At 49.4% G+C, this 27,648-nt stretch overlaps 1 protein-coding gene across 2 annotated transcripts in view; it reads right to left on the reverse strand.

Annotated features, from left to right (window-relative positions):
* KIF26B (kinesin family member 26B) overlaps window positions 1-27,648 on the reverse strand; it is a 474,080-nt gene that overhangs the window by 60,436 nt on the left and 385,996 nt on the right. For both annotated transcript variants that reach the window (XM_047840985.1, XM_047840984.1), the window contains 4 exons: window positions 23,838-24,044; window positions 18,655-18,748; window positions 17,395-17,657; window positions 14,501-14,684 (listed from right to left, as the gene is read on the reverse strand). In XM_047840985.1, coding sequence (XP_047696941.1) covers window positions 14,501-14,684; window positions 17,395-17,657; window positions 18,655-18,748; window positions 23,838-24,044 — 748 coding nt within the window. The remainder of the gene's footprint in view (window positions 1-14,500; window positions 14,685-17,394; window positions 17,658-18,654; window positions 18,749-23,837; window positions 24,045-27,648) is intronic.

The following is a 27,648-nucleotide window of genomic DNA, read 5'->3' on the forward strand; positions in this document are numbered from 1 at the left end:
GTTAGGTTCTGTCTGGCAAACACTCGTCTGGTAAGCGCCCGAGCTCTTTGGGAACTCAGAGGGAAAAAGAAAAGGAGAAGCAACAGGTCGATGTCTGCGACTTAGCAGGAAACCCCAACAAAATCCAGCTAGGTTGCAAATAGCGTGGTCCTCTTAAATTGTGCCCGCCACACATCGCTGACCTAAAACCTACTGACATTCCTCCTGTGACAAGTGAATAATTCTGGTAGGTTGCACTGGAGATTTCAGAGAAGGCGAACGTCCAGTAAGACGACAATAAGGTTTCACCTACATGTCCTCTGGATAGCAGAGCTCTGAAACTGACCGAATAGCATCTAAATAGCCCAGGAGGGATCACGTGCTTTGGTTGATCAGTATGAAGACCCTGACCTAAAGCTCAGCCAGGAATCGGGCTGATAACCCGGGGTAAAATCAGGAAGAAGTAACAACAAGGCACAGAGACAGGGAAAGACCCCAGTATTTCCTGAGTATCTGCCAAGTGCCGGGTGCGGTACAAACATCGGTCTCATTCAGTTCCCACACCAAAACCATACACTGAAGACTCTTGTCCTTTTTAAAACATAGATGAGAAAGGGGCGCCTGGATGGCTCAGCCAGTTAAGCGTCTGACTCTTAATGTCATCTCAGGTCATGATTTCACAGGTTCTTGAGTTCGAGCCCCACATTGGGCTCTGTGCTATGTCAGTGCAGAGCTTGTAATTCTCTCTTCCTCTCTCTCTCCTCCTACCCCGCTCATACTTGCTTGCCCTCTCTCTCTCTGAAAAGAAATAAGTAAGCTATAAACATAATATATATTATATTATATTATATTATATTATATTATATTATATGTGTATATATATAAGTGAGAAAGCAGAAGTTCAGAGAAGTTAAGCAACTTGCTCATTGCTTCTGGCATAGGTGAAGTAACAGGGACCAGACTGATCGCCTTACATAAAAACAAACAAAATGTATAACACAACTGTTTGTAAGACACCAGACATTAGGAAGTAAAGGCCAGTGATCCCTGGGAGGAGGGAAACAAACAAGGGAGCACTACCTGTGTCCCAGCTTACTGCCTTGAGAGTGTTTCCAGGCTGTGCCCCAGGGACAGGGTACTCGGGCGGAATGTGGTAGACTACCTCCGTCAAGGAGAAGGAGCGAGAGTCCAGGGAGACCAATGTGGCAACTGCTGGAAGCACAGAGTACTGGAGAGAAGGGAACTTGGGGTCTGCAGGGGTCCTCCCTCAAATACCGAACTGAGTATTGGTCAGCACAGGCATGTGAGGGAATCACGTGGCTGGAGAGCTAACCACCTGAAAAGATTGGAGGTAATAGCACATGGCACTCACACGAGGCCAGGAATAGTGCCTGTTCCCAACAGCCAGACTGGAAGTCTCAAGATTCACAGGCCCCAGGTGGGGGACCCAGGAGAGTCTCACTTCACTAGTGGGGAACGCTTAGCCCCAGATAAGCAGTAACCAGGTCCCACGTACCAAATCTTAAAAGCAAGACCAGAAAGGGTCTACCTGTTTACAAATAACTACATCCCAAAACGATGCTTAAGGACATTTACAAAATGCAAAATGTCCAGAATCTATCAAAAATAAGCAGGCATGCAACGGAGCAAGAAAATGAGACTCATAATGAAGGAATAATTGAAACCAAGAAGAACCGACTGGTAGAGACATTAGAATTGACAGTGAAGGACATCAAAACAGTTATGGCAGGGTTTCAACTGTTTAAAAAGTTGAGTAGAGATGCGGGATATATTAAACAAGACATAAACTGCATCTGTGCGGAGTTGAAAACTACAATGTGTGAGCTGAAAAATACACTGAATTAAATGGCAGATTAGACATTACAGAAGGACTTATAGATTTGAAGATAAAGTAACTGAAACTCTCCAAAATGAAACAGAGAGAAAATTTAAAAATAAAAACAAAATCTTAGAAAAAAGAGCTGTAGGACAATTTTAAGTGTTCTAATAGGTATATCATTGGAGTCTCCAAAGGAGAAGACACAGAAGGGGGCACAGGTAAAATATTTTAAGAAATAATGGCCAAAACCTCCCCAAATTTGATGAAAACTATAAACCCACAGATCCAAGAAGCTCCATGAGCCCCAATCACAAGACACATGAAGAAAACTATACTGAAGTGCATCATAATCAAACTGCTCAAAACCGGTGATAAGGAGAAAAACCTTAAAAACAGTCAGGGGAGGAAAGCAGATTATATATAAAGGACCAAAGACAAGGACGATGGCAAATTTCTTGTTGGAAATCGTACAGGTGAAAAGACTGTGCAGCAACATTTCTAAAGTGCTGGAAACTGTCACCCTGAAATTATACGTCCAACGAAAGTCTCATCCCAAGATAAAAGGGACATGAAGGCTTTTCCGGACTTAAAAAAGCTGAAAGAGGGGCAGCGCCTGGGTGGCTCAGTCGGTGGGGGTCAGACTCTTGACTGTGGCTCAAGTCATGATCTCATGGTCGTGGGACCGAGCCCTGCATCAGGGTCTGCACTGAGCATGGAGCCTGCCTGAGATCCTCTCTCCCTTCTCCTGTCCCTCCCTGGCTCATGTGCGCTCTCTCTCTCTCTCTCTCTCTCTCTCTCTCTCAAAAAAAAAAAAAAAAAAATTCACCAAAAGCAAACCCACAAAATGAAGAGCTGTGGAAATGAAACGATAACTGGACCAATAAATATACATTTTTCCCTATTTAAATCTCTTTGACAGATAATTGACCTGCTAAAGCAAAAATAATGACAGTGTAATGTGTGGGTGAGAACATGTGCAAAATTTAAAAGTTTGGCAATAGCACAGAGTTTAGAGGTGAAGAAATACACAAGGGCCGTACTGTAGGGTTTTATTACATACAGGAAGTGCTATAAGATCACGTGGAAGAAGACTGTAATCACTTAAAGGTGTATACTATAAACCCTAGGGCAATCAGGAAATAGTGAGTAATTATAGCTAATCAACCAGAGGATACAAAGTAAAGTTATTATTATTTTTTTTAACATTTATTTATTTTTGAGACAGAGAGAGACAGAGCATGAATGGGGGAGGGGCAGAGAGAGAGGGAGACACAGAATCGGAAGCAGGCTCCAGGCTCTGAGCCATCAGCCCAGAGTCCGACGTGGGGCTCGAACTCGCGGACCGCAAGATCGTGACCTGAGCTGAAGTCGGACGCTTAACTGACTGAGCCACCCAGGGGCCCCTACAAAGTAAAATTATTAAAAATACTCTGTAAGTCCAAAAAAGGCAGGTAAAAAAGTCAAGGAAAAAAAAGAACAGACAAGTTGAATAGAAAATCTATAGGAAAATGATCATCTGGATCAAACCACGTCAATAGTCACATTAAACGTAAACAGTCTGAATACTCCGATTTGAAAGGAAGAAAATGCCAGACTGGATAAACAAGCGAGCCCTAACTATATGCCGCCTATGAGAAACGCACTTCAAATATAAAGAAAAAATCCATTACAGGCGTTAAGTGGGAAAGGCTATACCACACAAACAGTGGCCGTAAGAGAGCTAAAGTGGTTCTATCGATGTTAAATGAAAGAAACTTAAGACGAAAAATGTGAAGACGAGCAAACAGGAACATTTCATGAAAAGGACGATTGAGCAAGAGGTTCTAACAATCAAAAATATTTATGCATTCAATAACAGAAGTTCAAATACATGAACCAAAATCTGAGAGAACTACAAGAATAAGCGAATTAGAAGACAACAGAGGTCTCAAATCAACGATCTCAGCTTCCACCTTAAGAAATAAGAAAAAAAAAGAGCAAATTAACTAATAAATAACAGAAAGGAAATAAGGAACATAAAAGCAGAAATCAATGGAATAGAAAAGGAAAAACAATAGAGAAAACCCATGAAGCCAAAAGTTGGTTCTTCGATAAATCTCTAAGAATGACTGATAGGAAAGGCAGAGAGAAGGCACAAATTACTAATGTCGAGAATGGGAGATGTGGCCTTGCTACAGTTTCTACAGATATCAAAAGGATAATAAGGAAACATCACATCAGTCAACTAGACAACTGAAGAACAGGCAAATATCTCGAATGATAGAAAGTACCGAAAGTACTTTCATTCAAGAATTTAAAAGATGACAGATCTGTGTCCATTAAAGAAACAGGATCTCTGGTTAACAACCCTTCACAGGGAAAATTCCAGGCCAAATGGCTGCACTGGTGAATCCAACCAAACACTTAAGAAATGATAAAGCAGCAGAATGGGAAAGGCTATACCAATTCCACACAACGTCTTCCTGAAAATTAAACAGGAGAGAATATTCCCAACCTACTCTATGAGGCGGGGATTATCCTGATACCAAAACACACAAAGAAATTACAAGGACAGAAAACTAACGACCAATATCCCTCATGAACATGGACACAAAATTTCTGAACAAATTAGAGAACCACATTAAGAAATTGTATCTATAAACATATACAAAGGATTTTATACCGTGAGTAAGTGGGATTTATCCCAGAAATGCAGGTTGGTTAACAAAAAAAAATTAGCCTATCAATATAATTCACCATATTAACAAACTAAAAAAAAACCTATATGATTCACTCAGTAGATGCAGGAAAAATATTTAACAAAATTCAACATCCATTCCTGATAACAATTCTTAGCAAATTATAAATAGAAGGCAGTATCTTTAGTTTGATAAAGAGTTTCTGAACAAATCTACTGCTAACATCATACTTAATGCTAAAAGATCAAATGCCTTCTAAGACCAGGAACAAGACAAGAATGTCTATTGTCACCATTTCTTAAAATTTTCTTTAATGTTTATTTATATGAGGTGGGGGGGAGGGGCAGAGAGAGGGGAGACACAGAATCCGAAGCAGGCTCCAGGCTCTGAGCTGTCAGCACAGAACCTGACCCAGGACTCGGATTCACTAACCGTGAGATCATGACCCGAGCCTGAGTCGGATGCTTAACCAACTGAGCCCCCCAGGTGCCCCTCCATTCTCACCATTTCTATTCAGTGTCGTGCTGGGAGTTGTAGCCTGTAACGTCAAGAAAACAGAGAAAGGGTCCAGATTGGAAAGCAAGAAGTCAAATTGTCTTTATTTGCAGATTACATGATCATCTGTGTAGAAAGTCTAACGGGATCCACAAAAAAGCAACTCGAACTGATAGAGTTTAGCCAAGTTGCAGGATACAAGATCAACAGACAAAAGTCAACTTTGTTTCTAGATAGTCTACTAGAGACTAAAACTGTAAAATCCCACTTACGATGGGATAAAAGTATGAAATAATTATGCATAAAATGGACAAAGGAAAGATCTGTACGCTGAAAACCACAGAACATTGCTGAGAGTAATGAATGAAGACCTAATAAGCTGTGTTCATGAATCAGAAGACTCAGTATTGTTAAGACGTTATTCTCTAGAAATGGATCTATAGATTCAGTGTGATCCCAATCAAAATCCCAACAGGCGTTTTTGGTACAAGGTGATTCTACAGAGTCAATTTAGGAGCTGACTCTAAAATGTATATGGAGAGGCAAAGGACCTAGAATAGCCAAACAACTTTTTTTTAATGTCTATTTGTTTCTGAGAGAGATAAAGAGACAGAGTGTGAACAGGGGAGGGGAAGAAAGAGAGGGAGACACAGAATCGGAAGCAGGCTCCAGGCTCCGAGCTGTCAGCACAGAGCCTGACGCAGGGCTCAAATTCACGAGCGGTGAGATCATGACCTGAGCCAAAGTTGGGCACTTAACCGACTGAGCCACCCAGGCGCCCCTGGCCAAAACAACTTTTAAGAATAAATACAAAATTGGAAGGCTAATAGTGCAGTATCTGATTTCAAGACTTATTATAAAGCCACCATAAATCAAGACACTGTGGTATTGGTATAAAGATAGATGAACAGATCAATGGAACAGTACGTAGAGAGTCCCAAAACAGATCCACACAAATATGGACAAATAATTTCTAACAAAGGTAATTTAGTAGGGAAAAAGCAGTTTTTATAACAAATGGTACTGGAAATTTACACACACACACACACACACACACACACACACACACACACTGGACCATATTAACAAACTAAAAAAAAAAAAAACCCCTACATTATCCACTCAGTAGATGCAGGAAAAACGTTTAACAAAATTCAACATCCATCCCTGATAACAGTTCTGAGCAAATTATAAACAGAAGGCAGTATCTTTAGTTTGATAAAGAGTTTCTGAGCAAATCTACTGCTAACATCATACTTAATGGTAAAAGATCAAATGTCTTCTAAGATCAGGAACAAGATAAGAATGTCCACTCTATTTCTTAAAAAATGTTTTAATGTTTGAGGGAGACATATATATATATCTATATATATATGTGTATATATATATATATACACACACACATACATATATATATTTATTTATATTTATATTTATATTTATATTTATATTTATATTTATATTTATATTTATATTTATATTTATATTTATATTTATATATGCATGTCTTTTACCGGTATGATGTTAGCAGGTTTTTCAGAAACATTTTTATCAAAATGAAGATACTGCCTTCTATGAGTATGTACATACACACACACACGCACGTATTTGCAAAAAAACCCTTTAATCCATACATTGCACAATTTTATTAAAAAAAATGAATCTAAGGACTAAACACAAAATGTAAAATTATAAAACTTCTAGAAGAAAGCATTATCCTGGTCTTGGATTAGGCAAAGATTTCTTAGATACGATACCAAAAACATGATTTATAAGAGAACACACAGAGAAGCTGGACCTTCATTCACCAAAACTGACTATTTCTGCTCTTCCAAATACATGGTCAAGAGAATGAAAAAGTAAGCCACAGACTGGTAGAAAATATTTGAAAAACGTGTATCTGAGAAAGGCCTTGCATCCAGATCATATTAAACACTCTCAAAACTTAATTATAAGACAAAGGCGATTTCAAAGCGGGCACAAGACATTTCATCAAAGAACATGTGTGTGTGCCAAATGGGCCCATGAAAAGATGCCAAGCACCGCTGGTCATTAGCGAAATGCAGACTAAGAAAGGTGAGATACTACTGTATGCCTATTATATAAATAGGCTAAAATTAAAAAGACTGACCACCCTAAGGGTGGGTGAGGATCTGGAGGAGTTGGTGGGGATATAAAATGGTACAATCACTTCGGGAAACACTTCGGCAGCTCCTTAAAAAAAGGATACGTACATCTACCACATGGTCCAGCCATTCCATTTTAGGGATTTCCCTACAAGAAAAGGACACATGTGCCCATACCAAGATCTGCACAAGAGTGTCCCCAGTACTTTGATCTGTAGTAGCCCCGAACGTGAACCAGCACTCATGGCCATCAGCAGGGGACTATGCGGACAATGGACTGCTACTTAGGAAAAAGAATAAAGGCACTACTCACACATGTGACAAAGTGACTGAGTTTCAAAACAATTACGCTACGTGAAAGACGCCGCTCAAGAGAGTGCAGACTGTGAGATAGGATTTCATGGGTATAAAACTCTAGGAAATGCAGGGCAAAGGGTAAGAGCTGAAGTCGCTCTGTGGTTGCCTGAGCGTGGGGAGGCGGAAGGAGAGACGCTGGACGGGGTGATTGCAAAGGGTCCCAAGGAACCTCTTGAGGGTGAGGGATATGTTCATTGTCTGGACTGTACTGCTGGTTTCCTGGGTCTATACATATGACACAGCTGACCAAGTGTGTGCCTGTTCCTGTATTTCAAGCGTATCTCATTAAAGCTGTTCCGTTATGTTTTGAAAAAGGAAACGTGCCGCGATCGTACGGTCAGCGGTGCAGCTAGGATTCACACCTTCGAGACCTGGGCCCTTCATCCTGCATCGTGCTGGCCTCAGCCAGCTCCCGAGACAGTAGAAGTGACGGGCTCCCTTTTTGCCCCGGCCCCCTCTCCCTCGGCACATCACCCCAGCTTCTGGATCATCTCCTTTTCCTCCCCTCGCTCCCCAGGCAGCAGCGGACTCCGGCGCCTCAGGCCACCTGGCAGGGTGGGTCCTGGAGGACATGTGACGGGCATGTGGCCCGTCTCTGGGGGGCCACACATCTGTAGGCAGAGCCTACATGAGTGCAGATCAGGAGGGCGAGCTGCTGGTCGTGCTTTAGGCTGAAAACATTGAAGGAACCACGGTCCTAACCCCAACTTGCCCTCTACCGTGCCTCACCCTCAATTTCCACATCTCGGACTCAGAGAAGCAGGTGATGAGTGTTTACAGAAAGCGCAGCATTTCAGTTCAGCCACGTCAGTGACTTGGGCAGGTCTGTGGCCAAGAACGTTCACACAAAGGACACTCCATTTTCCTTACCTTCCGCTGTCCCCAGTAAAAACTCTGGCAAGGGAAGATGTACTATGTACTGTATTCAGGCAAGATTGGGTCACGGCAGCACAGGAGGAAAACAGTTATTTTTAAAGCAAACTATCATCTGTTTTGCAACCTAATTATATAGACTGGAGCAGCTCAGATGGTCCACGTGTGCCATAGATTAAAGGGCAAAGAAGGACCAGTTTGGACTCTCAGACTCTAATAGTCCATTTGATGTAATGGAATAAAATGCATAATGTGCATGTAGTAAAATAGAGCACAGAGAACAAAAGGCACAGTTTAGACCGTGCTGAAGAAGAACCTTATAAAATACCTATAATTACACCTGCATGACTCAAAATGGAAGTCACATTCAGACAATGTCCGCTACACCCACTCAAATTCCAGGGGCCACGGAATTGTGGATTCCACACACGGTGCTGAATCCGGAAGGGTACGAGGTGAGCGGGCCCGGGCCATCTGCCATTGGCAAGCACGTACGTGACTACAGATGGCTGGCGAGAAAGCAGTTCTGTATCAATGAACGCTACCAGCAGGTAAGGAGCAGGTTCCTCATCGACTCGTCACATTTCTGGGGTCGCAGCTGCAGGGGGGAAGGGACCATAACTCAGTCTGCCTTGAGTCACCTTTCATTCACACTCTCCTGTGTATGGGTTAAGTCTAGAGCTTGGCCAAACCAACATACCCACGTGCCGTAGTCTCCGCACAGGAAGCATTGCTAATTTCACCCCATTTCTGGGCCACTCTCCTAACTCACGTTCATCGAGCGACTCTCCTACTAACACTGAATTCCTACGACAATCCCGTAATGCAAGAGTTGGCTCGGGTTTGCAGATGAGGGAAACGGGGTTCACAGATGTTGAATAAATTGCCCAACCTCTCCTAGAAAATTAATGCTGAATCTAAGAGGAAAAGCCAGAGCTAACTGTGAAGTATGTAGATGCTCTCTGACCTCACTTGTCGTTAACTCAGTGGTTCCCAAACTTTGCTGCACGTCAGAATCGCCTTGGAAAATCACTGAGGAGTCACCTAAAAAGATACGGATGCCTGGGCTCCCACTCGGGAGACTTCCTAACTTCACTGGCCTGGAGTGTGCCCCAGACACTGGGATTCACTGCAAAGTTCCCCAGGTGACTTTCAGGTGCAGTGAAGTTTGGGAAGGGCTGCCTGGCCTCCCGGCCATCACCTATGAGGCACATCGCCTGATGCCCTTGGCACATGGGATGTGCGTGGCCAGTGCGGGCTGTTTTCTTGTCTGTCTGTGCTTGCTGAAAATGAGCTGTATACTTAACAGGTCAGCTGGGCTCCCTCCTGGACCTAATTATGCCACTTGTTACTGTAGATAAAAATGTAATCCTATCTTTTTTTTTTTTTCAACATTTTTTTATTTTTGGGACAGAGAGAGACAGAGCATGAACGGGGGAGGGGCAGAGAGAGAGGGAGACACAGAATCGGAAACAGGCTCCAGGCTCTGAGCCATCAGCCCAGAGCCTGACGCGGGGCTCGAACTCACGGACTGCGAGATCGTGACCTGGCTGAAGTCGGACGCTTAACCGACTGCGCCACCCAGGCGCCCCAAATGTAATCCTATCTTATGCAAACCAATAAAATATGAGTGTGTAAAGGGAACTAATGTTTCTTTAAAAACTGAACTCAATGCTTTGGGAAGATGTGATAAAAATGAGGTTTTTTTCTAAAGAGATGCCGAATTAGGTGGAAATGAGAAATTACAGAGTGGGGAAAAACTTAAGAATCTAGAAAAGGTCTAATACCAGCAGGCTGCACAAGTGTATTTTAAGTTCTTGGATCAGTTAGAAGAAACTTAACGTAAAAACCAGACCATTAACATGGGCATGCTTTATGAAAGCCAGGACTTTGGCTGAAAATTCATCTCAAAGAGAAAGCCGTGGCCCTGTATCAGAACATCAATGAATAAATACACATGTGTACGTTTTAAGTGGAAATAAAAGGTTCGTAGGAGGTGTTTTTTTGGAGATTGTTACATGCAAAAAAAAAGAAAAAGTTTCGTGACGAGAATGTGTCATTTGACAGGTTTCTCCTTTTTGACTTTCTCAACGGACCATCTCCGGCCTGTGCTGCATGAGCGGACTTCTCTGAACTCACGCCATCTGCTTATGTGAGAGATAACTGGATGGCCCTTCTCTTCCAGAAAGATAGCTAAGCTAGGTAACAGAGACATGCATTGATTTTTCGAAAATACAGCACACGCTCCATTTGATTTAAACACATAGTGGACAGACTCCTGATAGACCCATCTTTTTCAGGGACAGCTCTCGATCATCAGGGCCTTAGGGTCTCCTTCCCAACATAGGAATTCCCACGGGGGTTCTCAGCCTCTCCCCCCCCCCCCCCCCCCCCGCCCCTCACATCAGCTTGGCAAAGCAGGGGAAGGCTCCAGGACACATGGGGAATCAGCCCCATAAGCGTTCCAAAAACCCTTTCAAACGGGAATATCTGGGGCACCTGGGTGGCTCAGTGGGTTAAGCCTCCGACTCTTGGTTTGAGCTCAGGTCACGAGGTCACAGTTGTGAGTTGGAGCCCTACGCTGACAGTGCTGATGCTGCTTGGGATTCTCTTTCTCCTCTCTCTCTGTCCCTCCCCTGCTCGCGTGCTCTCTCTCTCAAAATAAATTAATTAATAGAAATGAGACAGGGAAATATTTAAGCTTAACCTAATGCTATGTGCAAAACAGGAATACATCAGCGTAGAATTTTCTATTGTGACTAGACACATCTAGAACATTTTCGTCCCCTTCCTTACACATGCATACGTGTGTACATGCATGTGCGTATAAAATCCATACAGGTAAGATTCCGGTGCATGTATGTGCATGGCGTGTCTAGTTCCTGCCGTAGAGACCTCTCTGAATCCGGCGTCTGAGCCTCTGATGGCCAGTTAACAGCCTCACGCTCTGCTCTTTGCTTCCCTGCAGGGTAACTAATTAATAAACTTCCCTTTAATTGAGTTCTGGCTGCCAGGTCCACAGGGATTATTACTTATCTATGATAAGTAAACAAAACCTTCCATTTTTAAACACCACTTCAAATCTCTCATTGTATTTTAAACAGATACAAATTCGCACAAGTCAAGTGAGCCACGGGCTGGAAGCTGTGCGCATTCGGGCGCGGATTCCTCTGCTCCCAGGAAGCTGGTGTCGTGGCAGGTAGGTGGCAGTCCGTGGACTGTCTCCCCTTCTCACCTACAGATACATTAAAAAGCCCCCCCACCCACCCAGGAAGTCCCGGGAGCCATTAATGGCACTTGCCTTTTCCTCTACCCTGGATGTATTATTTAAGAGCAATGTGCCTTCACAATGTATAAATACGAAGGTGAAGGGAATGTTAAATATTCTGCAAGTGCCCAGGACGCGCTGAGCGCTGGAGCATCGGTGGGTCAAGGGAACGTCCCAGCCCACGCTCCTGTGACGCTGCACTTTTAAGTTCTTACAGTTGAAGCAACTTAACTAACGGTTTATTTTCAAGATCCTTTCCCCCTTTCGGGTTCCAAATTAAGGGCAGAACCCCGCGCGCACACACACACACACAAAAGTGAAAAACCGGAAACCGCCCTTTTCAGCGTGGTTTTGAAACCCAGAAGGAGGAGACCACCCCACCTCCCGAGACCTTCCGCGCAGTGCCATTTGGAAGCAACTTGGCTGAAAATTCGGATCTTTTGTGAGTCACTCTCTGCCGACGGTGTAAGAATCCGCTGCGGGCTCTGATTATTTCCGTTATTATTGACTTAAAAGAATAAAACAGCTTAAAAGAAATAAAGCTTTAAAAAAGAAAGCTTAAAAAACAAAACATTTCTCAGACTCCCACGTTCGTGCTGCTTCGACACAATCCAGGAAAAACAGCGAGGGCAGGATTTAAAAGCCAGGCCCGCCAGACTGTTAGGGGGATAAACTTCTGTTATGAATTTTAAAGGTCTGGATCTTCTCATCCGTCTCCTAATCCCTTGTTTCCTTCTTTGAGAAATTTTTCTAAACGGAAGTGCTGGCCATGTCACGAGCCCTTCGCTGAGAATCAGTCCCCACCCCCACCCCCTTATGACCCTGGCTGGTTTCGGGAGAGACTGGGGCTGATGCTGGTCTGTCTCCAGGGGCACCCAGTGCCCAGCACGTGGGGCCAGTGTCTCCAGACTCCCAGGAAGGAGGCAGCACAGCGAGCAGCCGGGCTGACAGTCAGAGCCTTGCTGCCTCGTGGAACCACAACCCCAGGACGGGGTGGATGGTGAGATCTCAGGCCAGGGGGCAGGAGGAGGGGCAGGGGCAAGTCTCCAGGCTCAGCTGAAACTAAAGGCGAGGGCAGCCAGAAATCTAAGCAAACGAGTGATACAGCACCACGGATGAATCTCAGATGCGTTCTGACACAAAAAGCCGCATGGGGATCACGTGATTCCATTTATGTGCTGTTCTGGGTAAAGGCAACACTAAAAGGAGAAACACGGATCAGTGGTTGTCAGGGGCGAGAGAGGGACTGTCCAGAAAGGGCAAAGAGAGAGCTTTCTGTGCTGGTGGCTTTGTTCTGTCTCTGACGGTCGTGTGCTTATGCAACCGTACTGATTTGCCAAAACGCCTCTAACAACACACAAGAGGGGCAAGTTTTACCGAATGTAAATCAGACTTCTTTAAACCTGAAGTAAAATAACAGCTGGGGGCGCCCGGGCGGCTCAGTCGGTTGAGCGTCCGACTCTTGGTTTCGGCTCAGGTCATGATCTCCCAGTTCGTGGGACTGAGCCCCGCATCGGGCTCTGTGCTGACAGCAGGGAGCCTGCCTGGGATTCTCTCTCTCCCTCTCTCTCTGCCCCTTCCCCCCTCACGTGTGCACACACACACCCTCTATCTCTCTCAAAATAAGTAAATAAACGCTAAAAAAAATTAGCAACAATTAAGGAGGAGGAGCCATGGCAGAAGACTGAGCGAGCAGAAGCGTGGAGATTAGGGAAGGATAGAGCCTCCACTGGGGGCGGGGAGAGAAGTCCTCAAGACCCAGCTCCAGGCTACTGGTTTCCATGTCTTGGTCAAGAAGACTCGTGGAGGACTCGGGAAGCCCTTCCACGGATCCCAGTTGGATGCCTTAACTCCAGGCTCCACCGAGAATCAGGTTTGTTGATGGTCTCTGTGTTAGCCGATTAGCTTCACAGTTTCCATGCACTGGGGTTCATCTCCTACTCGGGGCTCGTTTGTTTTCCGGGGACCCAGGTCCTTGGGGCAATCATTCAGAGGGCACAGGGGGACCAGCTGCCTGTGCTTCGAAAGCCCTCAGATGTGACCACGGAGAGGCTTTGAAGCTGCTGCTCGGCCAGCCTAGCGGCTCACACTGCCTTGCGAAGTGCAGTGAGGTCCACGGACCCGGGGCCCACGGCCCAAGAGCCCATCTGAGATACTCCCCAGTGTGTGGAGCGTGCACGACCTGGCAGGCAAAGGGGAGAACATGGCACTGAGGTCAGTGCTGGCTTCGAATACGTAGCCCAGAGGGGTCTGGGCTCCTGGCAGTGACGCTCCCCACAGGGCAGGGCCTGGACCCCGGGCTTAGAAGAACGTCACTGACCGGCATCACCCAAGGGACGAAGGCAGCCAGAATCTGGTTCGTTCTAAAAAAGTCTGGTTTCTAGATTATTTTAAAAGCACGCCTTTGTTTCACACGTTCTTTGTTTCACAGAGGGGACTCAAGCTAATGATTAATAACATATCATCAGGGTGCCTGGCGCATAAATATCGGGCTTTCATGAAAAGCACCTGTACAGGTTGCGAACAAAAAGATAGTACTAAACGGCTGTTTTTCCGCTTCAAGTTCTCGCTCACCTTCCCCTGGCAGTAGTTACATTTGTAAACGACCTTCGCCCCCGGACAGCTCAAAAGTGAACCGCAGTCCAGACTCGGCGTTTGTCTGGAGCTCCAGGTGAGCAAACCCCATACCAGTGGAATCGTACCCTGCTTAAGAAAAAAGGGCCAGGGGGCGCCTGGCTGGCTCAGTTGGCAGAGCACGCGGCTCTCAGTCTCAGGGGTGTGCATCCGAGCCCCACGTTGGGCGCGTCGCCCACTTTAGAAACAAAAAGGGTCACGGTGGCCCTCGACGGCGGGTCTCTTGCTGGGTGGAGATGGGGTCACTTACTTCCTCCTTTCCCGCTCTTCTCCATGCGGTACTGGTAGATGTGTAGCGTGAAGAGCATGTGCGAGTTGCGGTGGCCTTCTTCGTCACAGTCCTGCTGGCTGCCGCGGCGGGAGGCGATGGCAGCATCCAGGAAGAAGGCGGCCTTCTCCGCCGTGGGTGCCCGCAGCTCACTCTGGTTCTGCAGCTGGAAGACACAAGGCGAGAGCTGAGGCCCCAGCCGGAGGAGGGCCGGCGTGCCGCCCACACCTGGCTCTCTGTTCTGCGGAAAAGCCGCGTGCCTCTCGAAGGCCGAGGGTCCTTCCGGAACAACGGCCTGTACTCACCTGCAATTCCCAACCAATCCATTTCGGGAAGTCCATAATGAGCCCACGTATGGCACGGAACGTAGGTTCACAATTTAAGTAATAGCAGGTGTGAATAGCAAATGGTTGTATCCGAGTGAACGGCAGGGAGCAGGGGGCCCAGCCTGATCTCTGCAGAGGATAGTAAACTCCCCCCCCCGCCCCGCCCCGCCCCCGCCTCAGCTACCCACCCACCCAAGAACACACGAGGGACGTGATCTCAGGATCTTTGCATCCTGATCTCTAAGATTAGAACGTCTGGGGGCCCCTGGGTGGCTCAGTCAGTTAAGCGTCCAACTTCGGCTCAGGTCATGATCTCACGGTTTGTGGGTTTGAGCCCCACATCGGGCTCTGTGATGACAGCTCAGAGCCTGGAAAGCCTGCCTCGGATTCTGTGTCTCCTTCTCTCTCTCTCTCTGCCCCTCACCCGCTCACACTCGGTCTCTCAAAAATAAGAAAATAAACACTAAAAAAAATAAAAAATAAAAAGATGCATGAAAACACCCAACATACTTGACTGTCTCATCTCTACTGTTTAATTTATCTTTAATCCCTAAATTCATGCTCATGGTACTTATTAACTAAGAAAGCATCATGGGCCACGTGTCCTAATCCTATGAGATCCCTTGGAAATCAGAGTAAACCTTAATGAGAACGATAGTATCCGAATTTGACTAGCACCCCTTTTTGGGGGGGGGGTAGAAAAGGAAACATCTCGTTTATTCAAAGAAATGGTTTGCAGTATGTGCCTTGGGGTCGGTACACATTCTGACACTTTCCTATCCCGACTCTGACTGCACTTGTAATTCTGAACTCTGAGGGCTGATCTTGGCACCTGGGACCTTCAAAATCCCCGAACTTCAAAGAGAGACTCTGGGGTGTTTGAGGTCACCGTTTGAATGATTATGGCAGAAAAAAAAGGTAAAGGGTTTTTTGAGATTTTTCGACACGAAGAGTTAAAATGAAGAGGCTGTTGATCTCTTCTTAGCCCTCAGTTAACCAGGTCCTTCACCCAAGTGGGGGCTTCACGGGCAGAGTTATTACAAAAGGGAACAGAGGCCACAGCATATTTGAGCATCCAGGTAATTCTTGGAGAGGCAACAGCAGGAGAAGTGACTCTGATTTCTGTCACAGGTGCTGTGATGCTTCAGAAGAGTGGTTCTCAAAGTGAAGTGTGGTCCCTGGACCAGCAGCATCGGCGTCATGTGGGAACTTGCTAGAAATGCATGTTTTGGGGATCTATCCCAGGCCTACTGAATTGGAAATTCTAGAGGGGGAGCCCGGCACCCTGTGTTCACAAGTCCTCCAGGTGACTGAGAAAGACTACAGTTTGAGGACTGCTGGATTAGGCTTTGAATGACCAAGTGGTTTGGATTCTGATTAGATTCCACATCCAAGTGGTATCTGATGCCTCTATTAAAACTACCAATGGTAGGGGCGCCTGGGTGGCTCAGTCGGTTAAGTGTCTGACTTCAGCTCAGGTCACGATCTCGCGGTCCGTGAGTTCGAGCCCCGCGTCGGGCTCTGGGCTGATGGCTCGGAGCCTGGAGCCTGCTTCCGATTCTGTGTCTCCCTCTCTCTCTGCCCCTCCCCCACCTGCACACACACACACACACACACTCTCTCTCTCTCTCAGAAATAAATAATAAAACATTTTTAAAAATAAAAAAAAAGAGGCATGGCAAGAGGTGATGCTGGAAAGGTAGGCAGGGGTCGTGTAGGACCTCACAAATCATGAGGAGGTTTGCAATGGGGGATTCATAACAGAAATGGAAGGATCTGAGGTGCTTTGAGCCGGGGAAGAACATGGCCAGGTGTGAACAGATGGGTGCAACTTGCAGGGAACCTCCCCCGAGAAAACGATCCCACCGGGGATGAGGCAGGCACTCATCAAAATGAACACTTATCAGAAAAAAACTAGGAAATAAAGCCTTCTGGAGATTGGAAGGGCAGATTCTTCTGGATATGAACCAGGCACACTCCACCTGCTGTCAGCCGGCAAGCGTGAGACGCACAGAACAGGCACCACCTCCCCGCGAAGGTGGACTGGAGCCTCTCTTGGCTTCCACGGTTCCAGCAATTATTTCATGGTTCTAATTAGAAAGTGGTTATTAGCGTTTCCTACGGCACTACTAACCCAGCTGTAAACCAGTGCCAGAAACACAGTTTATAGAGCCGTAAACAGCGCCAGTAACGGCTGGAGCTATTTGTGCAGAGCAGTAAATATTTCGGCTTGTTGTTACACAAAAGAAAGACTGTACTTTCTTTTTTTTCTTGAGAGGGGGCGTAAAGAAAGTGAATTCAATTTGCCCCCGAGGGCTCCGATAATTGTGGCTGCTGCTCACTGTCAGTTAGATCCAAGGTACAAATATTCAGGTTAGGGGCCGATGGCCCTGCAGCCAGCTGCAGGCCGTAAAGTCCCCGTCCACCTGTAGGTAAACATTCACGAGCCTCCCCCGTGTGCACGTGGAGTGAGTCACAGGGGAGCCTCCCCAGCGAGGAGCCCCTCTGGACCCCTCCCCCTCCCCCACACTGAGCTCCAGAGCCAATCACCTGCGTGCCGCAGATGGGGTCCTCGCACAGGTACACGCCCGGGGACTGGCCGTCCTGCAGGCTGCCCGTGGCCACCTCGGACAGCAGGTCCTTCAGGTTCTCCTCTTTGCCCCACACTTCCACGGCTGAGATCCGCACCGAGAAGCGGGCTCCCGTCTTTTCCTTGCGTTCGTTTATCAGCTTGAAGAGCCAGGAGATAGCACAGGGGATGATGCCAAGGTTCTGCATGGAGTCGTCCTTTCCGATCATGGTGTAGGATTTGCCTGGGGGGGGGGGGGCGAGGCAAGGCAGGAACACGGCTTGAGTGTCCCCCTCCACAGGGGAGGTGGGGGGAGGGAAGGAAGGAGAGGAAGAGGCAAGGCAAGCGGTAAGCCTTTCCCGGTACTACGCGCTAAATGGCTGTAATAAAGAACGTGAGCGCCCAGACAGGATGAAGTCACGGCTCCCCTCGAGGAGGATCCCACACCATCCGGTCGCTGCACTGTCTCACACGCGGTGGGAAGGCAGACATCTTTCAACGCTAGGACGGCCCTTTTTATCACCACCCCACAGATTAACTGCACATACTTACACTTTATATCCTTCCTCAAGTTCAATGCTGTGTCTCTTTTTATAGCATGAGCAAATTCTATTAAGCTCTGGGTTGCTGCTTTGATCAGAGATCAAGAGGACAGAAGTGAGCTGAAATGAGTTTTCTGTCCCGGCCTAGAACCGGCCTCCCTCCCTGCAAAGGGGTGCTTTGGGAGCACCCCAAATTACTGACTTGGAAAGTGAGGCCTGCCGAGCCGAGGGACACAGGCCAGGAGTACGAAGGCACCCTGAGGGGGTCCAATCATCCAACCCCCTGGCCGGGTGCTCCCCCGGCCCCCTGACCCGCCTGTCCTTTCTCGCTCCGGCACAGGCCGGAGGCTGGGAGGCAAGGTCGGCTGTCAGGTGCTCCCCAGATAGGTCCTGACACGGTTCTGGGCTTTCCCCGGAGGGCTCCATCCACCGCCCCGAACCCAAGAGCCCCTGCTCCGCGCGGGTCCCTCCTCCTGCTGGCTCTCTGGGCCAAGTGGGAAGAACCCCACCCCGTTTCCTAGGTGACTGGGTCTCCACTCGGGATGGGCATTGCATTTTAGCAGCAGGAACCGTTACTGGTGACTCTTCAGTCCAGGCGACCGCCTTCCATCTGCCGACGCAGACCCCGGGACCCGCGCCGGAGCACGGGCTGTGTGATTCGGAACACAAACCGCAGAGACAAGCACGGCTCTCACTGACCCAGCTTGGCGTGGCCGAAGCAGAAGACGCAGCCGTCCGCCCCGTTGACCACAGACTGGATCACCTCCGCCACGGTTGCAGCACACACCTCGGCCTGGCGGACACAAGAGGGGACACGTGCAGTGAGTGGACCGTGAGCAACGGCGGGGGGAGCCCGCCGCCCCGGGGCGCTACGGACGGGTCAGGCCGTGAAGGAGTTCCCGGGCCGCTCGAAACCGTCCGGTGCCTCTGCCTCTCGAAAGCCTGAGCCTCACACACACCGCCCGCAAACCACCCTTCTGCTGACTTGCAGCCCGTTCCAGCGGCCGCCTCTGCAGGCCAGGCAGCAACACGCTGGGATGAGAGCACAGCCCACGGCGTTTTCATGGACCTCGTGGCCTTCCTGATCTGCCCTTCTGGGCTGCTGGACAAGGCATTTAGACTTTCCACTGGCCCTCCGCCAACTGGATCCTTCCTTCACTCACACACACACACACACACACACACACACACACACACAGCATAGAATTGGACCAAGCTTGTTAGTGGGAAAAAGATGACATAGCATTTCAAGAAAATGACCTTGGGAAACGTTGCATTTCTCACATAAGCAGGGGCCTGGTGATCTACATCGACTTTCTCTCCCAACCTCCCTCCTCGTTCTTGAGCCACGTCCCCTTCTCTTCAAAACCAGCCCTTTCTTTCTCTCTGGGCAGATACAATGTACAGTGTCAAAGGCCCCTCGTCAGCGTGTTATAATGGATGCTCTTCAGCCTGCTGTGTCTCGTCTGCCACATGACTCTCAAGTCCTCGGAGGGGGCCAGGCTTCTGAGAACTTTCGGTACTTCCCCATTAACACCCAATAAGCTACCGCTCCTCAAACGACAAGAACTCAGTACATTTTGTGGCCTGACTTGGGACATCTGGGAACTCTCTGGGTAGCATCTGAGGCTTCCAGGAGGACAAAACAGTGCACTGTGTGCTGTCCCCTTCCTGCCAGAGTCCGAACTTAGGGATGCACTCAGAGGCGTGAAACACCTGGGCTCTGCGGTCGGCGGGGCAGCGTGCCTCCCGGTGGGAATCCAGTTTTCAGCTCCAGGCTGCATGAGTACAATGGGTGTGAATACTTGGAAATCGATTTTGTCTCCCAAACCCAAACTGAAAAACCATACTCCGCCCCCACCCCGCTGTCTGCTCTGGTGGTGCCTCAACAACTCTGCCGGGGGCTCCTCCTGGACTTAGGGGGAGGGGGGGCAGGACAAGGCTGCCATGGGGACCATAGGATCTGTCACACCTCCAGGACCTAGGCAGCGAGAGGGTGGCTCGAAGCCCTGAGACTGAGGCAGTAGAATATTCTTTTTAATGTTTATTTATTTATTTAAGGTGTCGGGGGGGTGGGTGGGAGAGCACGCACGCAAGCGGGGGAGGGGCAGGGAAAGATCGAGAGAGAGACTCTAAGCAGGCTCCTTGCTGTCAGCACAGAGCCCGACCCAGGGCTTGAACTCACGAACCGTGAGATGAGGACCTGAGCCAAAGTCGGAGGCCAGTCCACTGAGCCCCCAGGCGCCCCGAGCAGTAGAATCTGGAACTCCCCATGGGCACCTCTGCAGAGGGGGGAGAAGTTCTTGCTGCATGAACTCTGCCTCCTTTGGACATGAAGTGAGGAGGGGAGCCAGGGGGCTCACAGCCCCACCTGGAGCCAGCCACCAAATAGACGAGGGCGGCAGGGAGAGAGCTGGTTGTGTGTGGACCAGAATCATCTGTGCAAAGGCCAGTGGCCACAGGAGACACGGGAGTGGCCTCACGGGGCTCCCCTTGCTGAATTCCTGCAGTTCCAGTGGTCAATGACCTGTCCATCTCGTATTGTTAGTGGTTGACAGTGGCCCCTGGGGGCCCCCTGCTGCCTTCTGTCTGGGGGGCCCAGAGAGGCAGGGAGCCTTCCCTAGCACAGACGCGGGCAGCAGGAAGCCTCCACTTACCCACATGCTGGAGTCCTCCCCACCGCCCTTCCTGTGAGGGACTGAATGTGTGCCCCCAAAACTGCTATGTTCAAACCTGACGTCCAGGGGCAGCTGTGGGGCTCAGTTGGTTAAGTGTCCAACTCTTGATTTCAGCTCTGATCATGTTCTCACGGTTTGTGGTTTCAAGCCCTGCATCAGGCTCTGCGCTGACAGTGTGGAGCCTGCTTGGGATTGTCTCTTGGTCTCTGTCTCTGTCTCCATCTCTGTCCCTCCCTGCTTTGCTTGCTCGCTTTCAAAATAAATGAATCAACATTAAAAAACAAGAAACCTAACATCCACTGTGATGGTATTTGGAAATAAGCCTTTGTGTGTGTGGGGGGGGGGGGGGGCGGTGAGTAGGTCATGAGGGTGGAACCCTCATGAACGAGATCAGTGTTCTTGGGGAAGATGCCCCAGAGAGCTCCCTCACCCCATTCAGCGGGAAGACAGCTGTGAATTGGGAAGGATTTGGTCTTGGACGTTCCAGCCTCCAAAACTGTGGGAAAGAAATTTCTGTAGTTTATAAGCCCGCCAGTCTGTGCTGTTTTGTTACGGCAGCCCAAACGGACTAAGACACATTCCCACAGCCAGACCCAGTGGAGGTCTGCCCCGGAGGGGGCAGCTGATGACTGCCAAGGCCACCATGGGTCCTAGGGAGGGTCCACCAGGGCAGTGAGGAGCAAGGACTGTTCCAATCATTGCTTAGCTGATGTCCCGAGAGACTGAGAGAAAGCCAAGCTCATAACCGCCTGGGACCTCCCTGGTGGCTGCAGCTCATGAGCCCACTGAGGACCTGAGAGCGGAAGCCACTGCGTCCACTTTCCTGCTTTCCTGCCTCGGAGGCTCAAAGGGTGCTCACCTCTTGGGCACTGAGGCTGACCATGACTGTCATCAGTGATGACACGACAGGCAAAGATAGCTCACAGTTATCAAATACTCGCCACGCTCTGGCTCTATTTCGAGCATCTCGTATGTATCGGCTCAATGAATCACATTGATCTGGGTCTGTCTTCAGCTTACAGATGAGGAGGCTGAGGCCCAGAGAGGTGCAGTGACCCGCCCAAGGACACACTGCTAGTAAACAGCGAATAAAATGGCGGGAGGTCAGAGATGCAGGACAGAGAGATTATGGGGAGGAGAGCAGGAAGCGAGGTCTGCTCAGGGAAGGGACTACGGAATGAGAGGCTGCATCTTTGAGCCTCAGTTTCCTTGCGCAGGATGTGAACATGGCAAAACTTCCCTCTTTTACAGCACAGACTCCGAGAAGAGTCCAGTGGGTTAATGTATATGAAACTTCCCGAAAACCACAAATTGAATAGAGAAATGCAATGCATTATATTATTGGCGAATTTAACAAAAGAGAAGCTTCCGGAAGCGAGTGTGACAGTCGCGTGGAGCCCCGTGTGAAATGTAAGCAAACGTGAGCAATTAAAAATGGCTCTTTTCGGGAATAAATCTAAAACTCATTAACAGCCCACACTCCATTTAGGGTTTGCTTTGGAATTTCTGCAACTTGGGGAGGACCGCTTCAGGAAAGTTTTAACTGTGTTAATTACATTACGTGCAGGCCATTTATTAGACACGATGTCAGGTTTAGATTAGTGAGCTGGGTGGTACCACACACACACACACACACACACACACACACGCGCGTGCGTGCACACAAAAGTCAGAGAGAAACTATCGAACTTCTTTGTATTCTCTCTCTTCGTGGTGAAACTCTTTGGGGAAACCATGTGCCCAGCTCGGGAGCCTGTAACACGCACTGTGTGTCTGTGGTATGATTCTGGGGCGCGTGTGAGTATCCTCTCTTCTATACTCGGATGCAGCGTTGGAAACAAACAGGAGCTGCGAGCACCCTTGTCCTCAGGCTCCGCTGCAGGCATTGGCCACCCCGAAGCACCCTGTTTTGTACGAATCCTGGGAAGGGCCAGCCGGAAACGTATCCGAAGATGCAGCCGTCTGATGCCAGGACGCAGGCGAGGCAGGTCACCGCACACCTGTAACCTGGGTGACGCATCTACCGGAAGATTCAGCCGTGCCGATTCACTGCAGATGAACTGCACCAGATGGTGTGACCGAATCTTCCAGTGGACATCTGTTCTTACTGGGATTGGCTCCAGGAGCTCCGGTCCAGGAATCTTGGCACTCTGGGCCCCCAAGGAGCCTCCAAATTATACTTGGAGCAGAACGGCCATAACTCTCCACACTCCCTATGTCTCTGTGTGTGTGCGTGTGTGTGTGTGTGTGTGTGTGCGTGTGCACGCGCCCCTTGCAGGGTGACTTTGCAGTGCCACCACTCAAGAGGCGGGGTCTCTTCCCACCCCTCAGATCTGAGCCAACCGAATGCAGCAGAAGCCAAGCCTTGTCAACGCCAAGCCTAGCCTCGGGAGGCGGATCATTCCACCGCCGTGAGCGCAAGCCCCGGAGAGCCTGCTGCTTGAGGAGAAACAACGCGGATTCTACACCAGCCTAAAGCCAGGCAGCCCCCAAACATGGGATAGACACGTAAGTGCGCCAAGCTAGAAATGGAAGAACGCTCGGCCGGACCATAGATTAACAAGGAATAATAAATGCTCGTTGGTTTAAGCCCCTGAGTTGTAACGCATCACCAGCTAACTAATAGGACGGCTGTCCCTCGCCTCTCTTCTTCCCCTCTACTCCACCTCACCGATTCAGGCCGCAGGACTGCACGTGAGCCTCAGCTTCCCTGCCTGCCACACCAATGCCTCACTAGGACTTGCCCCCCATAGGGCCCTAGAACTCTGCCTGATTCAAACCCAGCTCCTCGACACACCCAGGAGCCCAGGCAGGCGTGGTGTTCTTAGCGGACCCCACGCGTCACCATCTTCACGCTGTTGTTCCTAAAATTTCCGCTTCTGCCTTCCAGTCCCTGCTTCTGTAAGCCATCCGCAGACTGGCGCCCTCCTCCGCCCTCCTCCTTCTCTCCAAGGATGTGTTGTGTTGAAATCCTGGCACCATGATGCCACCCGAGGCCTGACACCGATAATTCAATGGGACCGAACTATTCAACGGAGCTCCCACGGGTTTCCACAAGTTGTACAGCCGGAAGAACTGACACGTCAGAACACTCCGGAAGACACCCTCCCAGCTCACAGGTCCTGGTGGACGGGGAAGGCTTCTTGGAACCAATCAACACTGCCTGAGCCTGTGGCTGGGGACGGTGGGAGGGGCCACACCCACCTGAGAAGCATCTTGAGGAAACACGGCATCGAAGGCAAACATCTTAGGGGGAACTTGGTTGCCTCTCTTCTGGAAGACGTTTTGACTTCCGCAGGTCAGGGGGTCATACAGGGTGATCTGCTTCTTCCGCGGGTCCACCTTTAAGAATGAGCTGGATTCGGAGGTGTCGCGGGCCAGCGTGGAACAGATGCGAAGCATGACTTTCACCTGCAGGAAACAAAGGCGGGAAATGACGTGCAGTGATGTCGTTGGATACTTTATGATGGGGCACCCTCTATGCACTCTGGGGACACGAGCATCCACCGCGGCAGGGAACCTTCTCATGATGACACGGGTTAACGACATAACCTGGAAATAATAACGACATACCAGGAAACCTGACCTGTTTGTAACTACCAGGTGGCATGTTTTGCTATGTCCGTTACTTTCTTACAGAAACGGCACATCGTGTTCTTTATCTTCTTATTAATATAAACTGAAAATTAACTGTATGCTGGTGGGCCAGTCACACAGGTGAACAGGCAATCTGGATGGCCGAGGTTTGGGGGCTGGCGTAATTCCCTGGAAGAGGACTCCTCACAGATCGATAAACCACAGACATAAACGTTAGCTCCATAATTTACTCCTCGCCTCCGCTCATCAGGACTCTCGGAGACAAAAACCCACAGTTATTAGTGTCATCATTAAAGGCTTGTGAAATGGCCTGTTTTTAATGGCCAGCATTTGAAATGTGTTCCAAGGAGCAACGGTGAAAAAAGATTCGTTCGAAACGTGTTATTTGGGATCCCATTAAGCGAGTGCACAGGAGTTGTCATTTCAGGGAAGGAAAGCGCGTCTCAGTGGGAACCGGGAGCGGGTCCCTTTAACCCGCCTCCTGAGGAACTGACCACGGACCAGACACGACCGCCAGCCCGCTCCACCCCCACGGCCTAGCGGAGCACTCATGGAAATAAACCGCCTGCCCCCCGAGCCCTAAGGTGAGCCGAAGTCAAGCTGCAGCCGCACACACAGCTCTGGAGGCTCAAGTCCTGGGGAACTGGAAGGTGTCTGTGCCCTTATCAGCCTCTGCTTCTGTGTTGCTAGTTCAGTCCAAATGTGGCAGTGAGCACCTGCTATATTCCAGCACTGGGCTAGGCTCCCAAGACACAAAGGCTGGTGATACACAGGGTAACAGACAGAGAGAGACAGATGATTTTTTTTCTTTTTTGTTTTTAATTTTTTTTAACGTTTATTCATTTTTTTTTAATTTTTTTTCAACGTTTATTTATTTTTGGGACAGAGAGAGACAGAGCATGAACGGGGGAGGGGTAGAGAGAGAGGGAGACCCAGAATCGGAAACAGGCTCCAGGCTCCGAGCCATCAGCCCAGAGCCCGACTCGGGGCTCGAACTCACGGACCGCGAGATCGTGACCTGGCTGAAGTCGGACGCTTAACCGACTGCACCACCCAGGCGCCCCATTCATTTTTTGATAGAGAGAGACAGAGCGTGAGTGGGGGAGGGGCAGAGAGAGGAGGAGACACAGAGTCCGAAGCAGGCTCCAGGCTCGGAGCTGTCACGGCACAGAGCCCGACGCGGGGCTCGAACCCACGGACCGTGAGATCGTGACCTGAGCTGAAGTCAGACGCCTAACCGACTGAGCCACCCAGGCGCCCCCAGATGATTTTTATAATACCACGTGGCGAACCCCGCAGCTCTGTAGAGGGTTCTTTTAAACCTCATCTCTGTGTCTTGCCTTCCTCATCGGATCAGTTGTCAGGTCTGATGAAATGTCAGTCAGGCAGTTTCGCAGAGAGGGGTCTATACATTTTTAAATAAAAGATTTCCAACATGCAGAAATGCTCCGAGAATAATCTGCATTGTGCATAATGGAGCGAGGGCACCCTCCTGTTTATCTTCTCCCTGTCTGTTGAGACACGGGAACTGGCCTGCAATGTACAAGGTTGACGGGCACGGGCCTCGTCGGTTGCCCTGGCTGTGTCCCAGCGGTGCTGGTTCCCATCCCTCAGAACAGCACTCAGGGTGGATCTGGAGGCCGGGTGTCACAGTGGAAGGAACCCATGGCTGGGGTGAGGCTCTCGGGGTTTAAATCCTGGTTCTCCCGCTGTGGGGGGGGGGGGGTTGTCATATAACGATTCCTGCCATTTCCTGGGGGTCTATTGTGTGTTAGGGCTGTGCTGTCACCCAAAGGACATTATTGAGTCTGACAAGCCAATGCATAGGTACCCTTGTCCGGATGAGACAACTAGTGCTCCAGAACTTGCCCCAAAGCTCTGAAAATGTTCGTGGTAAGGCTGGGCTCTGATCCCACCTCTGTCCTGACACCAAAGCTCATACTTTTTACATCATGACGAGTACTGCCTCCCGTATGTGGTCCAGCCTCTTGGCACCTCAGTGTTCTCACCTGTGTGATAGGGACAACGAGGCCTCTCTCAGGGGACCATGGGAAGAATGAAAGAAATTGACCTGCAGAGTAACCAGCGCAGGGTGGGTGCGTGATTCCTGTTTCTCTCCCTCTTCCTCCTTCCCGCATGCATACTCGCCTCCCTCTGAACTGTGACATCCTAGCACTCTCTGATCACCGTGTTAGCGGTAAGGTTTTAGAACTTCTCGCCCCGGACGCCGGGTCCCGTGAATCACAAACGGGATGCCACGGGGGGATCCCTGCAGACAGCGCTAGGGATTACGCGCTGGTCCTCGCAGGCTCCTACGAGTAAAACACCGTCACTGTGTGTGTGACAGCAAGCAGCACATTGGTCTACGTTCCGTTCTGGCAATTCTCTCGTTCACTGTGAACGTCTCCGTGCTGATTTCAGCCCCGCTCGTGCGGGTAGATCTGCCCCAGTCACACAGCAGGTGTGCCGAGGGCACATATTCAGACGGCAACTTTTGGTAGCGTCTGGGGCCTCCGGGCTTTCCGTAAGCCAAGCCCCTCGCCCGGCCTCTGAGCGCTACAAGTCAGAGAGGATGCAAATGCCAGGCAGAACTGATGGAGTCACATGGCCCGCTGCTTTTCGATCTCACAATTTCACATGCAATTTCTGGGTAACCAGAGGTGCTGAATGTAAAATATGAGCTAAGCCAGGCAAGGGCCCGCATGGAGACGTGGGAGAGAAGGGGCTGAATTAGCGAGTCATTTGTCCGGGGGTGGGGGGTGGGGGGGTGCTCCTGCATCGTAATGAAGTTCCGAGCCTGCCCTCCAATTTCTGCAGACAGGCTGACGGTGCTGGCCGCCGGTCTGGCCCAGGAGACACGCAGTCCTTTCAAGACCCACTGAACTCTGGGTGGGGGTGGGGAAATGCCATTCTTTTCCTCCGCAGTTCATTTAAATAAATGGATATTTTTTTTTCTCCCCTTAAAGGAAGGAAATTAGGTTTTTCTGCTTGACTTCCTTCGTGCCAATTCTTCCCTCATTCCAGCACTTGGCGTTCGGCTTAATCCTCTGTAATTAAAGCGCTTTGAAGATACCACTTGTGATCAACACGGTCCCCCGGACTTGCCAGAAGTTTTCATTTTTGTTGCAGATGCTGGTGGGTTCCCGGGGGCACCTGCTTCAGCCCTTCCTGTCCCTGCTGCTCCGGGGCACAGAGAGGGTCCCTGCCGTCGTGAACACCCACAGCTGTCTCCCAGCTCTCAGGGCAGGGGGGACGGTCCCTGCTTTCAGTCGCAAAGGCAGGACTGGCAAAATGAGATCCAGAAAACCGGGGCGTGGTCTGAGTGGACACATTCCAACGACAGGAGGTTGGCATTTCCTCGACCAACAGCCACCCTCAGTGGTCAAGACCCCACTTTTGCCTCATCTATCTAATGGCT

Source organism: Prionailurus viverrinus, chromosome F1 (assembly GCF_022837055.1).
Source record: "Prionailurus viverrinus isolate Anna chromosome F1, UM_Priviv_1.0, whole genome shotgun sequence".
Taxonomy (NCBI): Eukaryota; Metazoa; Chordata; class Mammalia; order Carnivora; family Felidae; genus Prionailurus; species Prionailurus viverrinus.